Consider the following 21,416-nt stretch of genomic DNA (forward strand, 5'->3'; position numbering starts at 1 on the left):
TTAACCAACACTCTCTACTTATTTTATATTATTCTTTTGTTTTGACATATTTGAATTACTGTGTGGAAGTCTGGGGTAATGCGTATAAAACCAACCTGTTGCCTCTATACATATTACAAAAAAGAGCCATACGAACAGTTTTCAATGTCAGGTTCAATGATCACACTAATCTACTTTTTCTTAAGGCCTCTGCATTAAAATGTTTTGACTTGGTAAAATTGAAAAACTGCACTAATCATGTATAAAGCGAAAAACTATCTTGTTCCAAGTGTAATTCAAAAATGATTTCATGACAGGGAAGGTTGTAAAAGGTATGACTTAAGAGGAAAACTTAAATTACAACAACAAAGTGTAAGATCAACTCTTAAAAGCATGTGTGTTTCTGTTGGAGGTTATTCTGTGGAACAGCTTAGAAGATGAAATTAAACTTAGTCAAAGTGTCAGTCAATTTAAAAGTAAGTACAGAAAAGCAGTCTTTGAAATGTATAAAATTCTAATAAAACAAGAGAGATACCTCAAATATTTTCACCAGTTGAAGTGATACTATAGCTGTAGTTGAATACCACGTTTTTATAGTTTAGGATGACATTACAAAGTTCTTGTTGGGGGTTTTGTTGCCTCACAGCTGCTGACGTGGCTCGTGCAGGTGTCATATACAACATTATACATCCATGCAAACTTTTTTTTAAGCCAGTCAGATTAATTAAATGGGAAACAAAAAGCCCAAGGAGGAGCCGGAACCGTCAGCTCCTGCGCTCCTCCTGATGAGAAACATCTGAGATAAACCACAGGAATAAGATGTGGTGAATCATTCCACCAGCAGCTCCCTGAACATGCCAGAAACTAAACGATGTCGGGTGTTACCATCTTCTTTACGTCAGCTGCTCCGCCGGACTAACAAAAACTGGCTTCTGCCATCACCATTGTTCTAAAGTGCCATGTTTTGACACCCGTGAGACACACGTGTCAGAGAATCCATCACAGCTCAAGTATTTCTTTATTTTTGACTCATTAAAAACACTTCGACATCTAGGTTCGATGGACACAGCTAGATCCGTATAGTGCATTTCTAACTCTCTGTTCCAGGTCATCGTGGTCACAGGAGACGTCTGGTTAGATCATTGACTACGTTTACATGCAGTCAAAATTCGGGTTATTGCTAATATTCCGGTAACTGAAACATTCGGAATATTCCGTTTACATGCGTGAGCAAACAGGGTTATCCCTGTTTACATGGTAATTAATCATTTGAGATATCTGGATCAAACCAGCGACGCGCGGAGAATGTGATGACGCAATAAGCTTCATTTCCGCTTCTTCTTCCTGTATCCAAATTTAAAACAAATGCTGCTTCGCGCAACTTTCGCTCACCTTCTTTTAAATCTGTCTATCCCGGTACTTTCTACCGTCTACAAATGCCAAAATGTTCATATCCTTCATTAAATTTATGAAGTGATTAGTCTCCTCCTCACTCCAAAAGTGTGGGGTGGTCTTGCGTTTCGCCGTATTTATAAGAACTTCCTGGACTTAAAAGACCAGGATTCCTTGTGAACAGAGCATGCGCAGAAAACAAATTCATGTTCCGTTTGATCGGGATATTCCGTTTGGCGTTTACATGACCGAATATTCAGGTTTTAGAAGGAGTAACCCAGGGGTCATATTCGGGTTTTTAAAAACCGGAATATGAGCAAGGGGTTATTGGTGTATACATGGCCGTGCAAATTCAGGTTATTGCCAATATTTGGGTTTTAAAAGGTTTATTGACTGCATGTAAATGCAGTCATTGATGCACAGATGGGTTAAAAATAAAAACAGTGTTAAACTGATGAGGGAGATTATACACCTGAAGCCTCTCGATGATGTTCCTGTAGTCTTTGGAGGTCGACAGGCAGGAGTCTCGTCTGGTCGAGGTCTTTGCAGACAGCCTCCAGTTGAGGATGCTCTTCTGTACAACGTTGTTGGACTTCACAAACAGGTTGTTCACCTGACTGTCCAGGTCCACGGGGATGGCGATTGCTCTGCTCTTGGCTGTGAAGGACAGCAAACAGGTGAGCTGTTTGTGATAAGAACATGCCCGTCGTTGAACAGGTCCAGGGAAACGGCTGAGAGGGTTCAGCTGCTTACCCACGTCTGAGAGCACTTTAATACAGGCCTCCACCGCGGCCTTCTGCACGGGGTTGAGCCAGCTGCAGTGGTACACCCTGAAAACCCCCTGCAGCAGCTGCACAAACACAGGCTGGCGAGTCTGGAAGACAGGGAAAACTCAATTATACAGATGAAACATCTGAGAAAATAAATACTGTCTGAGGGAACTGCAGGTCGATTATCAGCACAGCGACTAGGGCTGGGCGATATATCGAGATTTTAGGATATATCGATATATTTTTTGGGGCGGCAGTAGCTCAGGTGGCCAATTGGGTCGTCCAATGATCGGTCGGCGGTTCGAATCCCGCTCTGTCCCAGTTTGCTGTCATAGTGTCCTTGGGCAAGATACCTTACCCACCTTGCCCCGTGTGAATGTGTTTGAATGTGTATGAATGTTGGCAGTGGTCGGAGGGGCCGTTTGGCCCGTATGGCAGCCACGCTTCTGTCAGTCTGCCCCAGGGCAGCTGTGGCTACAAAACGTAGCTTACCACCACTGGAGAGAATGTGTATGAATAATGATCTCTGTAAAGTGCTCTGGGTGCCTTGAAGGGCGCTATATAAATCCAAGTCATTATTTTCGAACGTGATATGGTACGAGACAATATCGTTTATATCGAGAATTTTTTTTAATTTTTTTTATGATTTTGATATAGCTTATTTTGTGACAAATTGCCTTGAATGTTTTATTTGAGATTTGCACAAATGTTTTGTTATTTGCACAACTGTCAACCTCAGTGGAAAAGTCTGCCTGTTACTGTCTACATTGTATTAATTGCACAGTGTATTTTAATTTAATTGTTATGCAGGAAAGGGATACTTGTTTTATTTTATTCAAAAGCATTTTTATTCTATATATGCAGGCAGTTTATATTTATTTCATTTGTTTTATACATTTTGATATTGTGCAGACCTCTGTTAATAAAGGAACCTGTGTGACATTTGGCACGAGGGTTTGTATTAAAACTGACTGTTTTTTTAAGGGTTTGCCTCAGAAAAAAATGAAGCTAACAGAGATGCTATGCTATAATGCTTTGGGGGAAACCCCAATTATGGCACAGAAAAAATATCGATATATATTGAGTATCGCCATTCAGCTAGAAAATATCGAGATATGACTTTTGGTCCATATCGCCCAGCCCTAACAGCGACTACTGCACTTCTCACCAAAGTTGGATTTACGACACTTGGACAGCATAAAGGAAGGGTCAACAACTTCAGCCCTCACAGGTCAGCTATTTATGATTACTCGCACTCTCAGTTTACCACATCAAACCAGCGCTGGACATAGAAACAACTTCTCTACCTGTAGACAGCCCTACAGCACAATAAATACCTCAGTTATCTTTCCAAGAATGGCTGCCTGTTACAGGAGAAAAAGGAAAGAGTTGCTCTGTCATCATCAACTGGTACTGTAAGCCTCAGCTCAAAATCCTTCCAAAAATGCACACACAGATCGATGAGGCCACATGGATCACTTCTACAGGGAGAAGCTAAAGGAAACAGCTGCACGAAACCAGGAGGTATCGAGTGGGCGTGAATGCACAACCGCACACTTTCTGCTGAAAGAATCTGGAAATCTATGATCACGATTTATTGGGAGCGTTGTGGCCGGCCGGACGCAGCTCGCTCAGAGCCGAGACGCCTCCTCGCATCAGGAGATGCTCTGCCCCACGTCCCAGTAAACCCTGGGCAGCACTCACATCTGGGAAGAGCTACATCTATGTGCTGACTAAGCAATGAAAATGTGAACAAAAAACCCACAGTCAGTGATTCTCTCAACTTTCAGAACCACTTCATAAGGAACACACCCTAAAGTCGGGGGAAGTTACCATTACTCACATACATATGACGGGCCATCTGTGTGGAGGGAGGAATGTCAGTCATATTCTACAACATGAATGTATACAAGGTGGGCGGCTCTCTTAAAACAGAATTACTGGAGGAAATGTGTCAAAGGCCGGCGCCGCCACACCTGCAGACTCGTGCTCTGGTCGGAGAAAGGCGAGCTGAAGAAGCATGTGACGATGCTCATGACCGTCTCCGTTACGTAACGCTCCAGAATGGTGTCCGCGTGCTTCCTGTCGCTGGTGCTGTTGCACACCTAAACGAGAACGGCAGAGACATTAGCCTGGCTGCTGGCTCGCACTTTCTGAAATCATTGGATGCCTTCTTGAATTTAAGCAAAATTAAATTGAATTAAATCTTGCATCATATAAAGTTCAACAGTATTTTCCAGCGACTGATCGTGGAAACGAGCGGGCTCATGCTTACCCTGCAGATGTCCACCAGAAAGTTCTCAAACAGCTTCCACATATGATTGGATGTGTAAATCTCCTTCATCTCAACCTCTGTGTCCACATAACAGTGGTTCAGGAAGTTAATATAGGCAATCTTCACCTGTGTAAACGGAGAAAAGGAAAGGTTAATAATGAGATGTGCTTATGGGAATGGGTGAAGATCCAAAACTTCTGGAAGGATGTTGTAAATTGTTTGTAAGAGATGTTTAATGCTAAAGTCCCCCTGAATGCCAAACTGTGTGTGTTTGGAATACAAACATCCAAGCAATATACAGCCCTGGGGCCTCATTTATAAAGCTTGCTTGCGCAGAAAAAGCGCCTGAAAGTTGCGGAAGCCGCCTTCTACGCAAATCCTCGGATCTAAAAAGAAAAAACTAACCGAAAAATCTGCTTATCTTTACGGCAACTCGGACCCTCCCGTAAGAATTTACTTAAGACACGGGGAACTGGCGACGCAGGCTGTGAGGGGGTGAAATGAAGCCAGATTCATGTAATACTCTTAATAATGTCATCACATATCACAACATATATCAGACTTAAAATAATAAAATAATAAAAATAAAATAAAATAGCGCTGATCGTGTCCTCTGTGTGTGAAGCTCAGTCAGTCAGGACTCTGTTGCTGCTGCTGCAGCCTCTTCTTCACCCGCTTTAGGACAGAACAAATGAGGGGCTGCGTTTAGGGAGCCCCACGGAGCCCCTAAAGGGACTCAGATTTTTTTTTCATATATATGAGTTTTACGCGCGCGTGAAACCTTTAGGTGCGGGTGTATGGTGCCTAAATTAGGGTCCGGCGTTAAACGACGCAGAGCCTACGGCGTACGGTACGCGGCGACGCGCACCTACGCCGTAGGCTCTGCGTTAAAGGAACGCAGAACCATAAACCCGCCCTGAGCAGCTCTGAGGGGAGACGGGAGAGGAGGAGAGGGAGCGGGGGGGTGAAGCGGGGCTGCGGGGCCGTTTTCGTATCGCTTTCATACAGTGTCTTGATAATTTGCAATTTAAGGCTGAGCCTACCGTTAGTTTTTAAACTGTAAAAAGTAAGGGGAAAAAAACATGATTTTGAAAAGACGGGGGGACGTGTGTCCCCCTGTTGCGCCGGGGAACTCACGGCGTTTAGCGCAGCAACGGCGTGCTGCCACTCACTCGCTTTATTTTATTGTATACTATTTATATACATATTCTAACTTTTACTGTGACCACCAAATAATGTGTTTTTTCTGTCCTCCACATCATCTACAACATCTAGGTCTCCGTGAAAGTCAGTCTCACGGTGGCTGACACCCTCTCTTACGCCTAGGCTGCAGGAAGCCACTGCGCATGCTCAGTAGGCTCATCCATATGTATTTATGGGCGTGTAGATGGCGGGATATTCAGCTGCGCAACCTTGCAGCAGGTCTGTGATTCATAAAGGAACGTTGCGTGCAACTCTGCGTGCACATGGTTTTATTGATCCGGATTTTTTTTTGCGCCCGGCATTTTCGGCTTTTGAGCGTACGTGCACTTTTAGTATGAATCCTACGCAGTCCATTTTAAATGAGGCCCCTGCCCTTTTATTTGGACTTCTTCAGGCCAGGAGAGCTATTGCATTATGTTGGAAAAGTATAGATACTCCTACATTGCGACTATTGGACTGGAAACACTAACGTACATTGCTATGGGAAGACGAAAGACTTTGTCAAACTCTGGGAACCATATATGAACATTATGACAGATGAAAGTGCAAGATTTACCTGAAAACAACTTGTAAATATTGTGGATAATATCATTTTTATTTATTCCAAAAATGTATTTGTCCTCCCAATTGGTTAATCCAATATATTTATGTTTTTATTGAGAATGGTGCAAGTTAAATGTATGTATGTGTCTGTGTAATGTATTCGTAATGTTGTAAGTTTGAAAAAAAATTAAAAAACGACAATAAACATATTGTGGAGAAAAAATAATGAGATGTGCAGGGTAGAAGCCACGCTTTGCTCCCACACGTGAATGTTTACTGATCCTGTGTGAGTTTTAATGGAGTGTGTATCGATGCTTAGCCTGAAACAGAGGAAGGTTTCACTGCTGCAAGAAACTTTTCTGGTACTGAAAAGAAAGATCGGAGCAGTTCCCATCATCCCCTTCTGAGAACATCCTGGAAAACTGGCTCACCCAAGTAAGCAAACGAGCACCTTTCAGGAGCCGCTGTAGTTTCCTCATTGTCATGGAGACGGAGGTAATGATGCCGTCGTCTACTTGCTGCCTCCTTGTTTAACATTATACAAGCTTCCTCTAGAATCACAACCTCAGTCATGGACTCGGACTGACCGGGCAGTCAGACCCCCGTGGGGTGTTTGAGACGCTGCTCAGCTGCTGCTCAGCTACTCTCTTCACTCTCAACACCTGTGACTTGAGAACACAGGTGTGTCAACACCAGCACGTCTTCATTTGGCACATCTTATCATGGTTGCACCTGGTATCAAACGTTCCGATCCACGGCAGAGCCCGCGTCTCTGTGTGAATGCAGTTGCTGCTGTGTCTTAGGGATGGGTGAACTTGAATCCCTTTGGAAACAGTGGTATAGCTGTACAGATTAGCTTCATGTTTCACTCTCCTGGTTCACAACACATCTGTCTCTCACTCTTTAAGTCACTGTACTGCGTCGCCATCACCGAAATATCAAACGGATGCATAATAACGGTGGAAAAAACAGCAGACTTTGTGATGCAGCCCAAGTCCGTATTGAAAACAATGCCTACAAGGACAGGAGGAGACGCATCATGAGCTTTTGTAAGAACAACCTGCTTCAACATTTGTTTTCAACAAGTTTTCACAGTCCTGTCATATTCAGGAATACTGGGATGACTGCTGCTGTGGGTGTGTCAGCGGTGGACGGGGGGCCGAGTGCAGAAACTGGCTGACCACAACTGTGACGACTGGATTTTAAAAAGGGACTGGCAATAGGGCAAAAACTATTTGTATCCTTTGAAAAGAGGTGGGAGAATACAGATATCTGGGTGCTCGTGAGGAAAACCGATCAAAGATGCAACACTGAGACTACGTGACCGAGAAAGTTGTACTTAAGTCCTTCAGTAAGATCCTGCGTATCGTACAGAAGTCTGGGGTGGAGGGTTTTCTGTTCAGTCATCTATCGGGGCAGCAGCAGCAGAGCCAGGGGCTCAAAGATACTGGGTCTGTTCTGGCGATTGTTCTGGAGTCGATTGTGCAAAAAATAATGTTGAGGTTGCAAAAACATAATGGACAGAATTGCAAATAATTTGCACAACACAGTGATGAAACTACAAAATGTAGCTTGATCAGGTTCACTGCACCAGACACACACAAGACACTGAGTCAGAGTTATGCACATATGCTTGTCCACAGCTGTTTCTATGGAAAGAAAAAAGCGTGGGATCAATACGTGGGAAAACGTGGGGCTAAAGCAACAACTCCTACTAGTCTGGCAATAAATAAATCAATAAAAACCACACAACACCACATAATGACACTGAATGCAGCATATTGTACGATGGGGCCACTGAACACAGCACAATATGCACCGCCACATCTGTCCTGACTGGAACCGTGGAGACCGAGTTACGGACATTTTCAACATATCAGCTGAGAGTTTTGGCTCACTCTCATGGTTCTTGTGTTACCTGCTGGAACATGTCTCTACCTCCCATCACCCTCAGTGGGCCATCAGTAGGAGAGCAAGCTGTTGGTTGCCACTGATTCAGAGATACTGGTACTGGTAAGTTGCAATAATGCAATGGTGAGTTGGGAAAGATAAGTGCCGTGTTTTATATCTGCAACCAAAACTACTTATACTACTACTACTACTACTACTACTAATGTAATACTACTACTACTATAATAATTGCATGAATGCAGACACAGAAATTTAAAAATAACTGATAAAGCGTGTCTGATATGGAAGGTAGAAAATAGTCGCTAGAGTATTGTCAGTAATCCATCCCATATCAGCAGAAACGCTGGTGACCCCTGACCCACTGCACCACCCACGTATGCAGGCCCGACATCCCTCCAGGGCTGTTTCAACATTTGCACTGAGGTTAATATGAACCCTGGCCTCACATGACAGCAGAGCAGATAAACAACCCCCACGGGTCAAGTTTGCTGACAGACTCACAACACATGGGAGGTAAGTAAATACACTTTATTTTTAGTAACTGGGGAAAAAAACAACAAACATTTACCTCGGGGATACAGTCCTCGTGGGTGACGACTCGCACAATGTCATCCAGGGGTAACAGAGAGTTGCACTTGATCTCCGTGTAGACGTTCTTGCCCTCCGTGCACACAGCCAGCAGCTCGACCAGGTGGATGTGGTACATCAGGTGGCTGTTCTCATCCATGCGGTCCCGCTCCGAGCGCATCATCTGGATTAAGGTCTGGAAGGAGGCTCGGTCGTTGTAGAAGACCAGGACATCTTCGCCAGAGTTTACCAGCTGAGGAATAAAAAGGCAGAGTCAGCACCAGTTACATCTCCTCAAGCCAATTTTATTGCATTTTCTTCTCTCATAGCCCGGAGACTTATCCTCCGCAAATGGAAATCTGACAAACCCCCAACATTCACGGAATGGGTCAAAGATGTGATATCTTTTATACCTTTAGAAAAGCTCAGATACAACAGATTCAAATCTCGACAAAAATGTATAAAGGCCTGGTCCCCTTTCTTAGAATTCGTCCTTACGCTGTCTTTCGAGGATGTAGCTTAGTATTATTTTTGTCATGTTTACAGTGTTACTCGGATTTGTGGAAACCCTCAATTGTACTACTAACAAATGTTTGGACTAAATAACCCTTTACCGTCCATCTGTTATTGATCTATTTATTTATTTTAGCATCATTATTGTTGTTATTATTACTAATGTTATTTTATTTGTGTACTTTGTTTTACTTTTTTTAATTTTTATTTTTTTTTAATTTTTTATTTTATTTTATTATTTTTTTTCTTCCTTTTTTTACATATTATGTTTCACTGCTATTATCTTCTTTGTATGTGGGAACTGGGGAGGGTGGGATATATGTAGGGTTGTTGTTCTTTAAAAATGTTGAAAAATCTTATAAATAAAGTTCTATATATTAAAAAAAAAAAAGGCAGAGTCCGAGCCGGCAGAACCAGCAGAGCGCCAGTCGCTACAAATCTCGGTTTACACTAAATTACGATCGAAACTGTTCTGACTGGACAAACCTCCGCCATGACGGTGTCTTGACACTTCTTGATGAACTTGTTCTCAGCTTTAACGATGGTCTGCAGGAACTTCAGATACTGGACATGTCGACCGTGCGTCTCGGTGCAGTGGACAAAGTGCTGAACCACACGCTCGTTGATCTCGCTGCACAGCTGGAAGTTATTCATGAAGATGTGCTGCATGGTGACGGCCTCCAGGATCTGAGAGGTGGAAGACACGGAATAAGCTGTTATTTTGAAATGTTTACCATTTCAGTCCCAGAGATCTGATCACCGTTATACCCACTCCTGGATTAAGAAACAAGTTGATGTGCTTGTGGAGAAGAATTTGGTTCTGCTGGTTCCCAGCACAGAAGTTCTGCAGAAACTCATGAGCCTGTTTCATGATCTCCTGCATTCGAACGTCTTCCCCCTGGTGCAGATGAAGCAGACTTTAACTATCAGCCGTAATTAAATACGCAGCTGCAGATATGAAATAAGCTATTGCTAAAAATGGCCTGGCACCTTCTCGTAGGGGATCTGAAGGAGTTCAAGCACCACGCTGTGAGCTCCCATGTTCCTCAGCAGCCGCTGCTGCTGCTTCTTACTCTTCTTTCCCGAGCTTCCCTCCTGGACGCACAGTTTACTGAGGCGCACCAGGACCTTCACACATGAGACAGTCGGGGTTAAGATCACCACAGAAATCATAAATGGGAAAGTAAAGAATCCAACGCAAACAAGGTTACCTCTTTCACAACTCTGTAGTTGTAACTGCTGGTGCTCTCAGTTTTCTTCTTGTCTGAGCCGGAAGAATCTCCCTTTGAAATAATATGGAGTTGTCACCATGGCGATGCACTAATTAATGAGGACTCGTTTATAATTTTGACTTGCAAATGGTTGAAGTCAAAACATGTGTTGCACATTTTTCACCTTCTTTTTGCTTTCAGACTCTGAAGGTCCGTCTCCGTCCATCCCATCCTCCCCCTGCCTTTTGTAAACCCACAGCTCCGATTTCTCCACAATTGAGCGCAGCTGGTCCAGATCTGACTTGATCTGCTTGTAGTTTTCAACGTCTTGACTGGTGACGAGCAGCTGGACCTGAAATTAGCCAAATAAGGAGATTTATTATCAATTTAAACGTAATCTCAGGTATGTCCATCCATCCATCCATCTTCCTCTGCTCATCCAAGGTCTGGTCGCAGGGGCAGTAGCCTGGGCAGGGAAGCCCAGACTTCCCTCCCCGCAGCCACTTTATCCAGGTCATGGGGGGAATCCCATGGCATCTTCGGCCAGCCGAGAGACATAGTCCCTCTTCCCTGCCCTGGGTCTTCCCCCGGGATCTCCTCCCAGTAGGACAAAAACCTCACCTCCAAACCATCCAGGAGGCATCCACACCAGATGCCTGAGCCACCTCATCCTCCCGGAGGACCGAGCTCCTCATCCTGAGTCTAAAGAAGAGCCTAGTAGGTAAGTAGGAACGTAGAGCGACTGGTAAAGCGAGAGCTCCGCCTTACGCTCAGCTCCTCCCTGAATGCCATGGCGATCCGCCCATCCATCTCCCGCTTTATTCTTCCCCCACTCGCAAACGAGACCCAAGATCCTTAAACTCCTCCACTTGAGGCAGTATCTCAGGAATAGTTTATGTTTATGTTTATGTTTATTAAGGATCCCCATTAGCCGACGCACAAATGCCAGGCTAGTCTTCGTGGGGTCCTATTTAAAAAGTACAATATAAACAACAATACACAATAACATACAATTCCAGTTACAAAACATACACAGATCCCATTGCAATTAAAAAGAGAAGAAAAGAAGAAAAAGAAAAGAATAAATCACAGTTCCCAAAATGATAACATAACACTATTAACTCTCCAATCTAAAAAAATGACTTAACATGTTTTTTGAATGATTTCTTGTTTGGAATGCTCCTAATATTTAAAGGAAGAGTGTTCCATGATGAAATGGCTCTATATACAACAGTGTTTTTCATTGAATTAGTTCTTGGTCTTGGTAATGTAAGTTGACGCTGAGTTGAAGCTCTGGTACTGTAATGATGAACATCTGCACTATAACTAATCTGATTTGAGAAGGCAGTGGGATGCCTGCTATGAATAATGTTTCAAATAAATAATAATAAACTGGTAGATAACCTATGATTCACCTTCAGCCAACTGAGACAAGAATGCATTCGGGCAACACTAGATCTATAAGAACAGTTAAGTCTAGCTGCCCTATTTTGAGCTGTTTGTAACTTTGTAAGCTCAGACTTAGGTGCAGATAGTACGGCAGTAATGGATGATTATGGGAACCATTTCAGGAAGGTAACAAAGGTCCTTGTTACATGAGGTACGTCTTACCTGTTTGAAAGCCATGAGGACTTCCTGTCTCTGGCTGAAGTGTCTGAAGAGGAGGTGAAGCGCTCCAGAGACGAGGGGGGGGTAGTCATGCATGGTGAGGTGCAGCAGGACCCTTAGGAACGTGCGGCCGCCGTGGTCATCCAGGTCTAGCGGCGTGTTCTCCTCACTGTGTCGGAGAAGAGGAGCAAAATCAAACTTCAGGATGAGCCGGTGAGCCACTTGACCAAAACTTTGTAAATATAAAAGAAATCTCCAAACTACCTTCCTCCAAAGATCCCCTCAGCCTGTTCCTCAATGTTCTCAAAGTTAAAATTACCTAAAGTAGATTGAACACAGCTCAAAGAAGGTATGACAGCAAACAGCTAGAGTTAAAGGATGAGGCGTGCGGCCTCGTACCTGGCATTTGACCTGTGATGCTTCCGTTCTGACTGGACGTGTTGTCTCCTTGTGGGTTGTTCTCATCAAACTCCCGTTTGAAAATACACAGCAGGCAGGATATCCTGTAGTCTAGCCGTACGTTCAAAATGAACTGTAGGAAAGGATGGAAAAGTCACAACACGGGCCGAGCTTGGATTTGAGAGCCGATACGGTCGCTGTGTCTTTACCTGAAGAATCTCGATGACCTTGAGCTTCGTGTCCATGACCATGATGTCTTCTCTCTCCGGTTCAGCCTGCGTCTTGACCACATCTCCCTCGGGCTGATGGACCTGCGCTGCAGGCAGCAAACCGCCTCCTCGCAGAACCACCTGCGTCATCAGCTCCCCGACTCCATGGATGGACTTCATCACGTTACTCCCCGCTGCAGCGTTCACAAAGGCAGAAGTCACATCTTTGAATGAAATTATGACTTTTCGTGCCTTTTATTCTTCAAGGATGTAATGTTTAATAATGCGCAGTAACGCGAGGAGTTAGGCCAGGGTTCGGCAACCCGCGGCTCTAGAGCCACATGCGGCTTTAGCTTTAGCACCGCCGTAGTGGCTCCCTGGAGCTTTTTCAAAAATGTTTGACCTTTTTTTTCTTCTTTTTTTTTCCTCTTTATTTTCTCGCAACGAGTAGTGCTACATCTCTTTTTTCATTTTTTTTATTTTTTCTTCTTTTTTTCCTTTTTTCTCTTTTTTTCTTCCTTTTTCCTTTCCTTTTTAATCTCAACATTTCCACTTTTTTCTCTAGATTGTACTTCAACATTAATCTCGACATTTCGACTTTTTTCTCGAGATTTTGACTATTTCCTCAACATTTCGACTTTTTTCTCAACAAAAATGTTTGACCTTTTTTTTTCTTCTTTTTTTTCCCTCTTTATTTTCTCGCAACGAGTAGTGCTACATCTCTTTTTTCTTTTTTTTTTTCTTTTTTTTCTTTTTTCTTCTTTTTTTCCTTTTTCCTTTCCTTTTTAATCTCAACATTTCCACTTTTTCTCGAGATTTTACTTCAACATTAATCTCGACATTTCCACTTTTTTCTCGAGATTTTGACTATTTCCTCAACATTTCCACTTTTTTCTCAACGTGTCGACTTTTTTCTCGAAATTTTGACTTTTTTCTCAACATTTCGACTTTTTCTCGACATTTCGCCTTTCGCCATTTGCCTTCATTCTAAGGCTTATACAAGACTTTTCATTTTTTGCGGCTCCAGACATATTGGTTTTTTGTGTTTTCGGTCCAATATGGCTCTTTCAACATTTTGGGTTGCCGACCCCTGAGTTAGGCGATCACCTTTGTTTTCGTCCCCTTTTTCGATTTTGGGGATGGGGTAAACGGTGCTGACGTGCACGCAGTCTAAGATGTTGAGCAGGATCTTTGTCAAGCGCAGCAAGTCACTGAAGTTGTAGAACCCAAAGTATATGAGGTTCCTTGCTAGGTTCACCACCTGCAGACAACACAGTCCACACAAATGATCTGTTATTTATAGTCATCAACTATATCATCATCTGCTCGTACGGTGCAGAGAAACATCACCTCGAAGGTGAGCTTGTTCTTCTCCTTATCAGAGAAGGGAACATTCTGGGACACGACTTCTCTCAAGTAGTTCTCTACAAAGTCCATGGTGAGGCTGAACCGCTCTTTGATCTCATCTCGAGTGGTTTCATCGGTGTCGTAGCTGCATAATCAAAGACAGTCGTTTCAAAGACATATGTACGCATGTTTGCAGTTGAGATACAAGGGAGAAGGCAGCGAGAGGGTGAACTCACTCGTCAATCGCAATTTTGGAGGGAATCTCAGACCACAGACGGGCGTATTTGACAGGCGTGACCTGCTCCTGAGGATCCCGGTCCACGTGCATGTGCAGCATCAGGCGGCAGAAAGACGCTCGCAAGTCAAACGGCAGGTCCTCATCCGACATGCAGCGCAGGATCAAATCCACATCCAGCTGACCTGAGATCTTGTTGATGGCCAGATACTGACGGTCCAGACACATCCGGGCAAAGAGGTTCAGCTGGCACCTGAGTGGATATACAGAGGTTTGAAATGAAACCCTAACCCTTCTTAGATGCACTTATGCAAGTGCAAGTGATGTCTGAACATCCTTCTCAAATGGAAACATGCCTCCCCTCCAACACATGACCAATGGATACGAGATGTCTTACAATGCCTTCAGTTAGAAAAGTTAAGATTTTCATTGAAAGGATCCCTGAAATCTTTCCAGAAATACCTGGGACCCCCCGTTAGTCCTTATAAGAGAACTTACTATCATTCCTGAGGCTGACGAGGTCTCCTAGTTATAGTATTCTGGAGAACAGGTGACCCTTCCTCTCCTTTCTTCATAACCTTTCTTCCCATCTTGCTATACTAATTTGATTAGAAATTAATTGATATGAAGCTGTTTTTCTTTTCACTTTTTTTTTCTCTTGTTGTCCTGAGGGTTTTTTTTAATTATTATTATTTAACCAGTTTACTTATTCACTTTTTCCCCATTATTAACCTATGATTTCATTTTTATTAACTTAGTCATTTTATTATTTGTGGCATATAGTAATGTTCTATAGTAATGTTCTACTCATGTTGTTGCACTTGTTACTGTTTTTATCATTGTCCTGTTTACAATAAACAAATTTATAAAAAAAAAAAAAAAAGTGATGTTTGAACGTCCATGCAAACTTGAAATGTAGATTAAATTACACATCCATTATGGGCTGATCGACAATGAACAGACATGTTTTTAACTGTAAAGATTAAAAGTGAAATATAATACATTTTCCCACAAAATTAACACAATTCTGTTTATCCTAAATGCAAAACGCTCCAAGGCTCAAAGGATTATCTGTACTCTTTTATCTCATTTCTCTTTCACCCTGTATAAGTATAGTATAAGTATTTGTGTGTCTGTCCCTTTAAATGCAGATGAGCCACTGCTCTGCCCCGCCCCTCTGCTCAAACGAGCGGGAACGACACGCCCCCCCCCCCCCTTCCATTGAAACCCTAGCAGAGGGGAAATAAGGCCGCCGGCTTCGTAAACAGTTCAGCCATACGTGTTTAAACTGGAGTCAGACACAGGATGAGGAGATCACTGACTCTGACAGGGTGTGTGTGTGTGTGTGTGTGTGTGTGTGTGTGTGTGTGTGTGTGTGTGTGTGTGTGTGTGTGTGTGTCTGTCTGACGAAAATAACAACTGGTACTGATAGCTTAAGTTCTGCAGTGGAGACTGCCAAGACAGTTACTGGCCAACACACACACACGTGTACGGGGAGGGTGAGGCTGTGAAGCAGAAATAATAACCAAACTACCCTCTAGGAACCGAGAGGACGTACAACTACGTACAACCATGTTAACGCCTCGGTCTTGTTTCCCCTCATTAAAAGTGCTGATCAAATATTTTATATATTAACACCGTTGATGTGGACGTGAGGCAAACACCACCATTGACTTTACAATAGGAATGGGCGATATTTTACCGTTCACGATAAACCGTCAAAATAATTCCCCACGGTAAGAATTTGTCATCTCACGGTAAAAACGATAAATTCCCGTTGATGACGTTTTTGTGTAAAGCTGATTAATGGTTCTGCGTTAAATCCACGCACAACGTACGTGAAGGAAGGAAGGAAGGAAGGAAGGAAGGAAGGAATGAGCCAGAAAGAAAGAAAGAAAGAAAGAAAGAAAGAAAGAAAGAAAGAAAGAAAGAAATGAGCCAGAAAGAAATGAGCCAGAGAGAAAGAAAGAAAGAAAGAAAGAAATGAGCCAGAAAGAAAGAAAGAAAGAAAGAAAGAAAGAAAGAAAGAAAGAAATGAGCCAGAAAGAAAGAAAGAAAGAAAGAAAGAAATGAGCCAGAAAGAAAGAAAGAAAGAAAGAAAGAAAGAAAGAAAGAAAGAAAGAAAGAAAGAAAGAAAGAAAGAAAGAAAGAAAGAAAGAAAGAAAGAAAGAAAGAAAGAAAGAAAGAAAGAAAGAAAGAAAGAAAGAAAGAAAGAAAGAAAGAAAGTTTTTGTGTAACAAACATGGCGGATCTGAGAGCGAGATACATTTATAGTTAAAAAGATGGAGTTGAATTGGTATTTTTTTTTATCGTCATTTTTATCGTGGGGATAAATGCCAGAAGTTATCGTGATAAATCTTTTAGTCTATACCGCCCATCCCTACTTTACAAGGACGCCTAATCTGCCGCTACCCTGTGATGAGCAACCCAATACACCACATCGAGTGAAACACTTCAAAAACAGCCACCGTCATCATCAGCGGGTTCATCGTTGGCGCCGATCCCTCCGGCTACCAGCTCAGCTGCAGATCCAGCTTTGTTTTGGTCCAGGTTTGTGAATCAGATTGGTGCGCCACTAGAGTTTAGTCTGCTGGAGCCGGGACCTTCAGTCCGCAGAGCTCTCTGCTCCCCGGTTGATGGCAGGGAGTGCAATGATCTACGTTGGCCTGTACAACAACCACTGAGCACTGACGTCTATACAGGACATTCTGCTGTGGAGCATTACTGGTGCTCATGAGGTAGAATTGAATTTCTCCTCTGGGAGATCAATAAAGTCTATTCTATTCTAGAAACACCACGAAACGTATGGACGGCTCAATTTCTACAATTTCTCCTGATTGGGAGTTTAGTACAGTGGCTTAGTGGGATGTTTGTACGTCTTGTAGGTGCCCCAGATACCAAGCCTTGTATGAAAAAAAGAAAAAAGGAATTTTCCGTCATACATCCCTTTAAACTCTGGTTTTCCCAGCACGTTTTAACATGGAGTCAAAGATGCGGCACCTGTAGTAGCTGACCACCTCTTGGTCTTCCTTCTGGCCTTCCTTGGCATCCTGAGCCAACTCCCGGATACTCTTACTCCGGATCTCCTTGCAGTTGTCTTTCCAGAACAGCCACACCTCCTCCTCGTCCTCCGCCTCTACAGGGTTTTCCCCGTTTGGCGTCGTCGTCTCGATCTCAAACCTCGACAGGACCAGTCTAGCGAAAAAGGACGAGAATCGTCACGGATTGGGTCTGAGTGCCAGCTCCTCGTGGAGTCAGCTGTTCACAGACCGAGACCGGGGAGCTCACTTGGTTTCGATGAGGATGTCGGCGTTGCTGGAGTCCAGCACTGCATTGCAGATGAGCTCCTGCGTCACGGGGATGGATTTATTCATGGACACGCAGAGGTCCGACAGGTAGTCCAGGAACCTGTGTGCCATAACAGATCACATATTTGACACATGTGGGGGTGAAGGTTCAGTGATGTGTATTACATGTATACACACACACACACACGCATACATACATACGTCACACGGACACATCTGGGTTAAATGTTCTCCTCACCTCGGCTCCCGGTTCTTCCTCACCAGAGTTACAAAGGTGTCGATCTCTGCAGCCGTGATGTGCTTCTCCAGCAGCTTCCGGTTGTTGTGCAGGAGAGCCGTTATCGTGTCCTCTGCCAACACGTCATAACCGATCTGCTTCTGCATGAAGCGGAACTGCTTGGCTATATATTCCTGCAGACGGATTAAAAGAAGGGGTGCCTGTTCAAGACGAGGCGTCGCGCTCAAAGCTGTGAGAGGAGTCGGCGCGTAACCTGCCTGGTTCTTCCTGTAGTCCTGCTGGGAATGGCGGAGCACTCGGTAGCAAAGCCTGCAGATGTGCCTAAATGGCGCGTGGCGCTGATCTCCAAGTTCCTCCAGCCGCAGCATGGGACCGTCGCCGCTGTCAGTGAAAGGAGCTTGGAGAAGTTTGAAGATCTGCCAAAGCAAGAAGAAGAAAAAAAATGGATGGATTTGCCATAAAAACTCAGTTTTAAGCATCGGTCAAGCATCCCTGGTGCTTGAAGGTCACCTGTTTCAGGATGTTCTGCTCCCTCATCAGCTTCTGTCTCTCTCGGTTGGGCCTGTTGACCATGATCTCCAAAACATCCTGTCCACTGTTGGGAATGTCCACCACGAAGAAAACCAGGTCCTCCAGGAGCTTGGTCACAAACCTGGAGTGCACAGACGAGGGGATTAAACGAGAGACGGTGTCCCACCCAGCAGCCAAGAGCTGCATCATCCACAGAAAAGACAAGCCAATGCATCTGTATCCAAACACGTAGGTCATAGGAATGGGCGATATTTTACCGTTAACAATAAACTGTCAAAAAAATTCCCCACGGTAAGAATTTGTCATCTCGCGCTAAAAAAACGATAAATTCCCATTGATGACGTTTTTGTGTAAAGTTGATTTATGGTTCTGTGTTAAATCCATGCACAACGTATGGGAAGGAAGGAAGGAAGGAAGGAAGGAAGGAAGAAAGAAAGAAAGAAAGAAAGAAAGAAAGAAAGAAAGAAAGAAAGAAAGAAAGAAAGAAAGAAAGAAAGAAAGAAAGAAAGAAAGAAAGAAAGAAAGAAAGAAAGAAAGAAAGAAAGAAAGAAAGAAAGAAAGAAAGAAAGAAAGAAAGAAAGAAAGAAAGAAAGAAAGAAAGAAAGAAAGAAAGAAAGAAAGAAAGAAAGAAAGAAAGAAAGAAAGATAAATTCCCGTTGATGAGGTGTTTGCGTAACAAACATGGCGGATCTGAGTCATTACAGTTTTTCAGTACAGGTGGACTCATTTAATTGTTTTTTATTAATTTAATTTAATTGGTGTAGTTTAGTAGCATTTAGTATCTTTTAGAGCAGTGATTTGGGGGCTCCAAAGACTGAATGTGGTGATAGATTTATAGTTACAAAGGTGGAGTTGAATTGGTATTTTTTTTATCGTCATTTTTATCGTTATCAGGATAAATGCCAGAAATTATCGTGATACATTTTTTAGTCCATACCGCCCATCCCTAGTAGGTCATCTACGTGACCTCCAGGCATACCTTCGCTCGTTTTGTGTAATGGTCCCCCTCTCCAGTTTGCCAGCGATGGAGGCCAACACTTTACTTGCATCATTAGCAAAGTCCAAATCACGCACTTCTGCTGGTGGGACCGGTACTATAGCAAAAGCCTCCTTATCTTCTTTTAGTCCTGATGTTCCAATCTGAAAACATTAACACGTAATCAAATCAACTGTAATTGTGGAAACAAGCTGAGCCGCGTCACACGTGTGGAGCCAGCCACTCACCCGTAACATGACGGGTTTCTCCTCCTCTTTGTCGATGGGGTTGTTGGTGCTGTGAACCCAAGTGTTGGTGCACAAGTGTCTCAGCCGGACGTAGGAGCTCCTAGAGGTGACACGGGGAATGGAAGTAATACACAGATTCGAGGACAGTGAGTCAAAGGCAAAGTATCGCTGTGCTTTGTTGTGAAGCCGTATTCTTCTGTTCAACCCTGAAGATGCATCAACCACCGCTAACCTTATACACGTGTGCTTCTGGAAAGGAAAGCGCTCCTGGAGTCTTTCTGAACATCCCTTGAAAGCCAGAACTTTGCAGCATCATGTTTTGCTTCTTTTTCCCATATTTGCCATCATTATAAGTAAAAAAAAAAAAAAAAAAACAACCCCTTTGGATCATTTAGATGCGTCCTCATGGAGAACAAGTCACAAGTCATGAGTAAAGAAGCTTTATGGGCTCTCGAGTCAGTTCTGGTTGACACCTAAACATGCCTCGAACAAGAACCTGAACCAGCTCCAGCAGATCCTCAAAAAGAGAGGAAACAAAAAGGAAAAATTATCACTAGTATTGATGTAACTGCAATAAAACTTAAAAAACAAAAGAAAAAAAACAAAAATATCCTAAACTTAGGGAGAAATATTTTTAGAAAGCAGTCCCGTATCCTTGAGGGCATCAAGAATAACCTCCTAACTGCAGTGAAGTCTGAAGGCCCCGTCCCTTCCTCTGGAGGATCATGTCTTTATTTATGTAAACAGCCTGTTGGAGGCAGCTGGTCAACTGTGCCCATGTCTGATGACGGGCACGGTCAACGCGGGGGGGGGGGCACTACAAGTTTAGAGCCGTTCTAAGGTCAAGATAAGAGTTCAGCAATCATCTACTTGGGGATATCTATGATGAAAATGGCCTGCGCACATTTCAAGATATAAAAGTTAGTTTTAACTTACAGAACACATCTTTCTTTTTCTACTAGCAAATTAGGGATGCACTTAAGGCGCAAGGTGTACCTAATGATGTAAAATTATCTGAACATCCCCTGTATGAGCTAATACACAAGTTAAAAACAAGGGGCGTGGGCACAACTATATATCAATATATTTTAAAAATGTCATATAAACCTTTAGCCCTAGATGCGATATGGAGAAGGGATATACCTGACTGGGACCCAAATTTTAACTGGAATGAAGTATGGACCAATATAATATCATCTTCCAGAAACCCAAATCATCAACGTATTCATTTTCAATTTGTACATAGAACTTATTTAACACCTCGCAAGCTTTACCATATTAAGTTCTGGCTAGCTCTTTATGTACACTATGCTTTCAGAATAAACCAGGAACCTTCATGCATATGGTCTGGGAATGCCAACCTGTTGCAAACTTCTGGCAACAGGTTGCAACTGCATTATCCTCCATAACAGCACAGAATATTCCAATAAACCCTCAAACACTTATTTTAAATAATTTATCAACAGTCAATACTTCACTATGTCAGAAACGAATTTTGCATGCTGGCCTAACAGCAGCAAAAAAAATAATAGCAGTAAGATGGAAACCACCACACACACTTAACATCTCCCATTGGTATTTGACCTTCCTTGAAATTATCTACCTGGAAATATCTACAGCCTGAATCCATAATGCAAAACAACTAAATATTTTATTTTGGTTTATGGCAGCAGATAAATTTAAGTCCAAACTCGAAAGATGTATTTAAAATTGATATAGACTACCTTGTTTGCAGCTATCCTTGTCCAGTTTTTGATATTATTATGTTTTGCCTTTGTTTTATTTTGTCCTTTGTTCTATTATCTTTGTAGTATCTGTTTTTCTGCATTACCAATTTATTTATTTATTTATTTATTTTTTCTTTTCTTTTTAGGTCCAAGGGGTGGGTTTGGAAGGGGCTGAGAATGTGTTAATGCTTGTTTAAAATCATTGTGGATGCCACCTTTGATAAGA

At 42.9% G+C, this 21,416-nt stretch overlaps 1 protein-coding gene across 12 annotated transcripts in view; it reads right to left on the reverse strand.

Moving 5' to 3' along the window:
* Window positions 1–21,416, reverse strand: part of LOC133448914 (inositol 1,4,5-trisphosphate receptor type 1-like) — a 116,812-nt gene that overhangs the window by 62,802 nt on the left and 32,594 nt on the right. For 7 of the 12 annotated variants that reach the window (XM_061727894.1, XM_061727901.1, XM_061727900.1 and 4 more), the window contains exons 14-39: window positions 19,464–19,563; window positions 19,219–19,379; window positions 18,219–18,360; window positions 17,966–18,124; window positions 17,709–17,881; window positions 17,451–17,570; window positions 17,163–17,357; window positions 14,164–14,415; window positions 13,931–14,072; window positions 13,688–13,841; window positions 12,581–12,774; window positions 12,372–12,504; window positions 12,237–12,291; window positions 11,976–12,141; window positions 10,549–10,716; window positions 10,365–10,436; window positions 10,144–10,281; window positions 9,926–10,051; window positions 9,640–9,840; window positions 8,642–8,893; window positions 4,417–4,542; window positions 4,118–4,246; window positions 3,985–4,002; window positions 3,479–3,505; window positions 2,125–2,245; window positions 1,844–2,028 (exon numbers count right to left, since the gene is read on the reverse strand). In XM_061727894.1, the coding sequence (XP_061583878.1) occupies window positions 1,844–2,028; window positions 2,125–2,245; window positions 3,479–3,505; window positions 3,985–4,002; window positions 4,118–4,246; window positions 4,417–4,542; window positions 8,642–8,893; window positions 9,640–9,840; window positions 9,926–10,051; window positions 10,144–10,281; window positions 10,365–10,436; window positions 10,549–10,716; window positions 11,976–12,141; window positions 12,237–12,291; window positions 12,372–12,504; window positions 12,581–12,774; window positions 13,688–13,841; window positions 13,931–14,072; window positions 14,164–14,415; window positions 17,163–17,357; window positions 17,451–17,570; window positions 17,709–17,881; window positions 17,966–18,124; window positions 18,219–18,360; window positions 19,219–19,379; window positions 19,464–19,563 (3,709 nt within the window). The remainder of the gene's footprint in view (window positions 1–1,843; window positions 2,029–2,124; window positions 2,246–3,478; window positions 3,506–3,984; window positions 4,003–4,117; window positions 4,247–4,416; window positions 4,543–8,641; window positions 8,894–9,639; window positions 9,841–9,925; window positions 10,052–10,143; window positions 10,282–10,364; window positions 10,437–10,548; window positions 10,717–11,975; window positions 12,142–12,236; window positions 12,292–12,371; window positions 12,505–12,580; window positions 12,775–13,687; window positions 13,842–13,930; window positions 14,073–14,163; window positions 14,416–17,162; window positions 17,358–17,450; window positions 17,571–17,708; window positions 17,882–17,965; window positions 18,125–18,218; window positions 18,361–19,218; window positions 19,380–19,463; window positions 19,564–21,416) is intronic. The other 5 variants (XM_061727904.1, XM_061727903.1, XM_061727902.1 and 2 more) reach the window with 1 other exon arrangement.

This window comes from Cololabis saira, chromosome 8 (assembly GCF_033807715.1).
Source record: "Cololabis saira isolate AMF1-May2022 chromosome 8, fColSai1.1, whole genome shotgun sequence".
In the NCBI taxonomy this organism is placed as follows: Eukaryota; Metazoa; Chordata; class Actinopteri; order Beloniformes; family Belonidae; genus Cololabis; species Cololabis saira.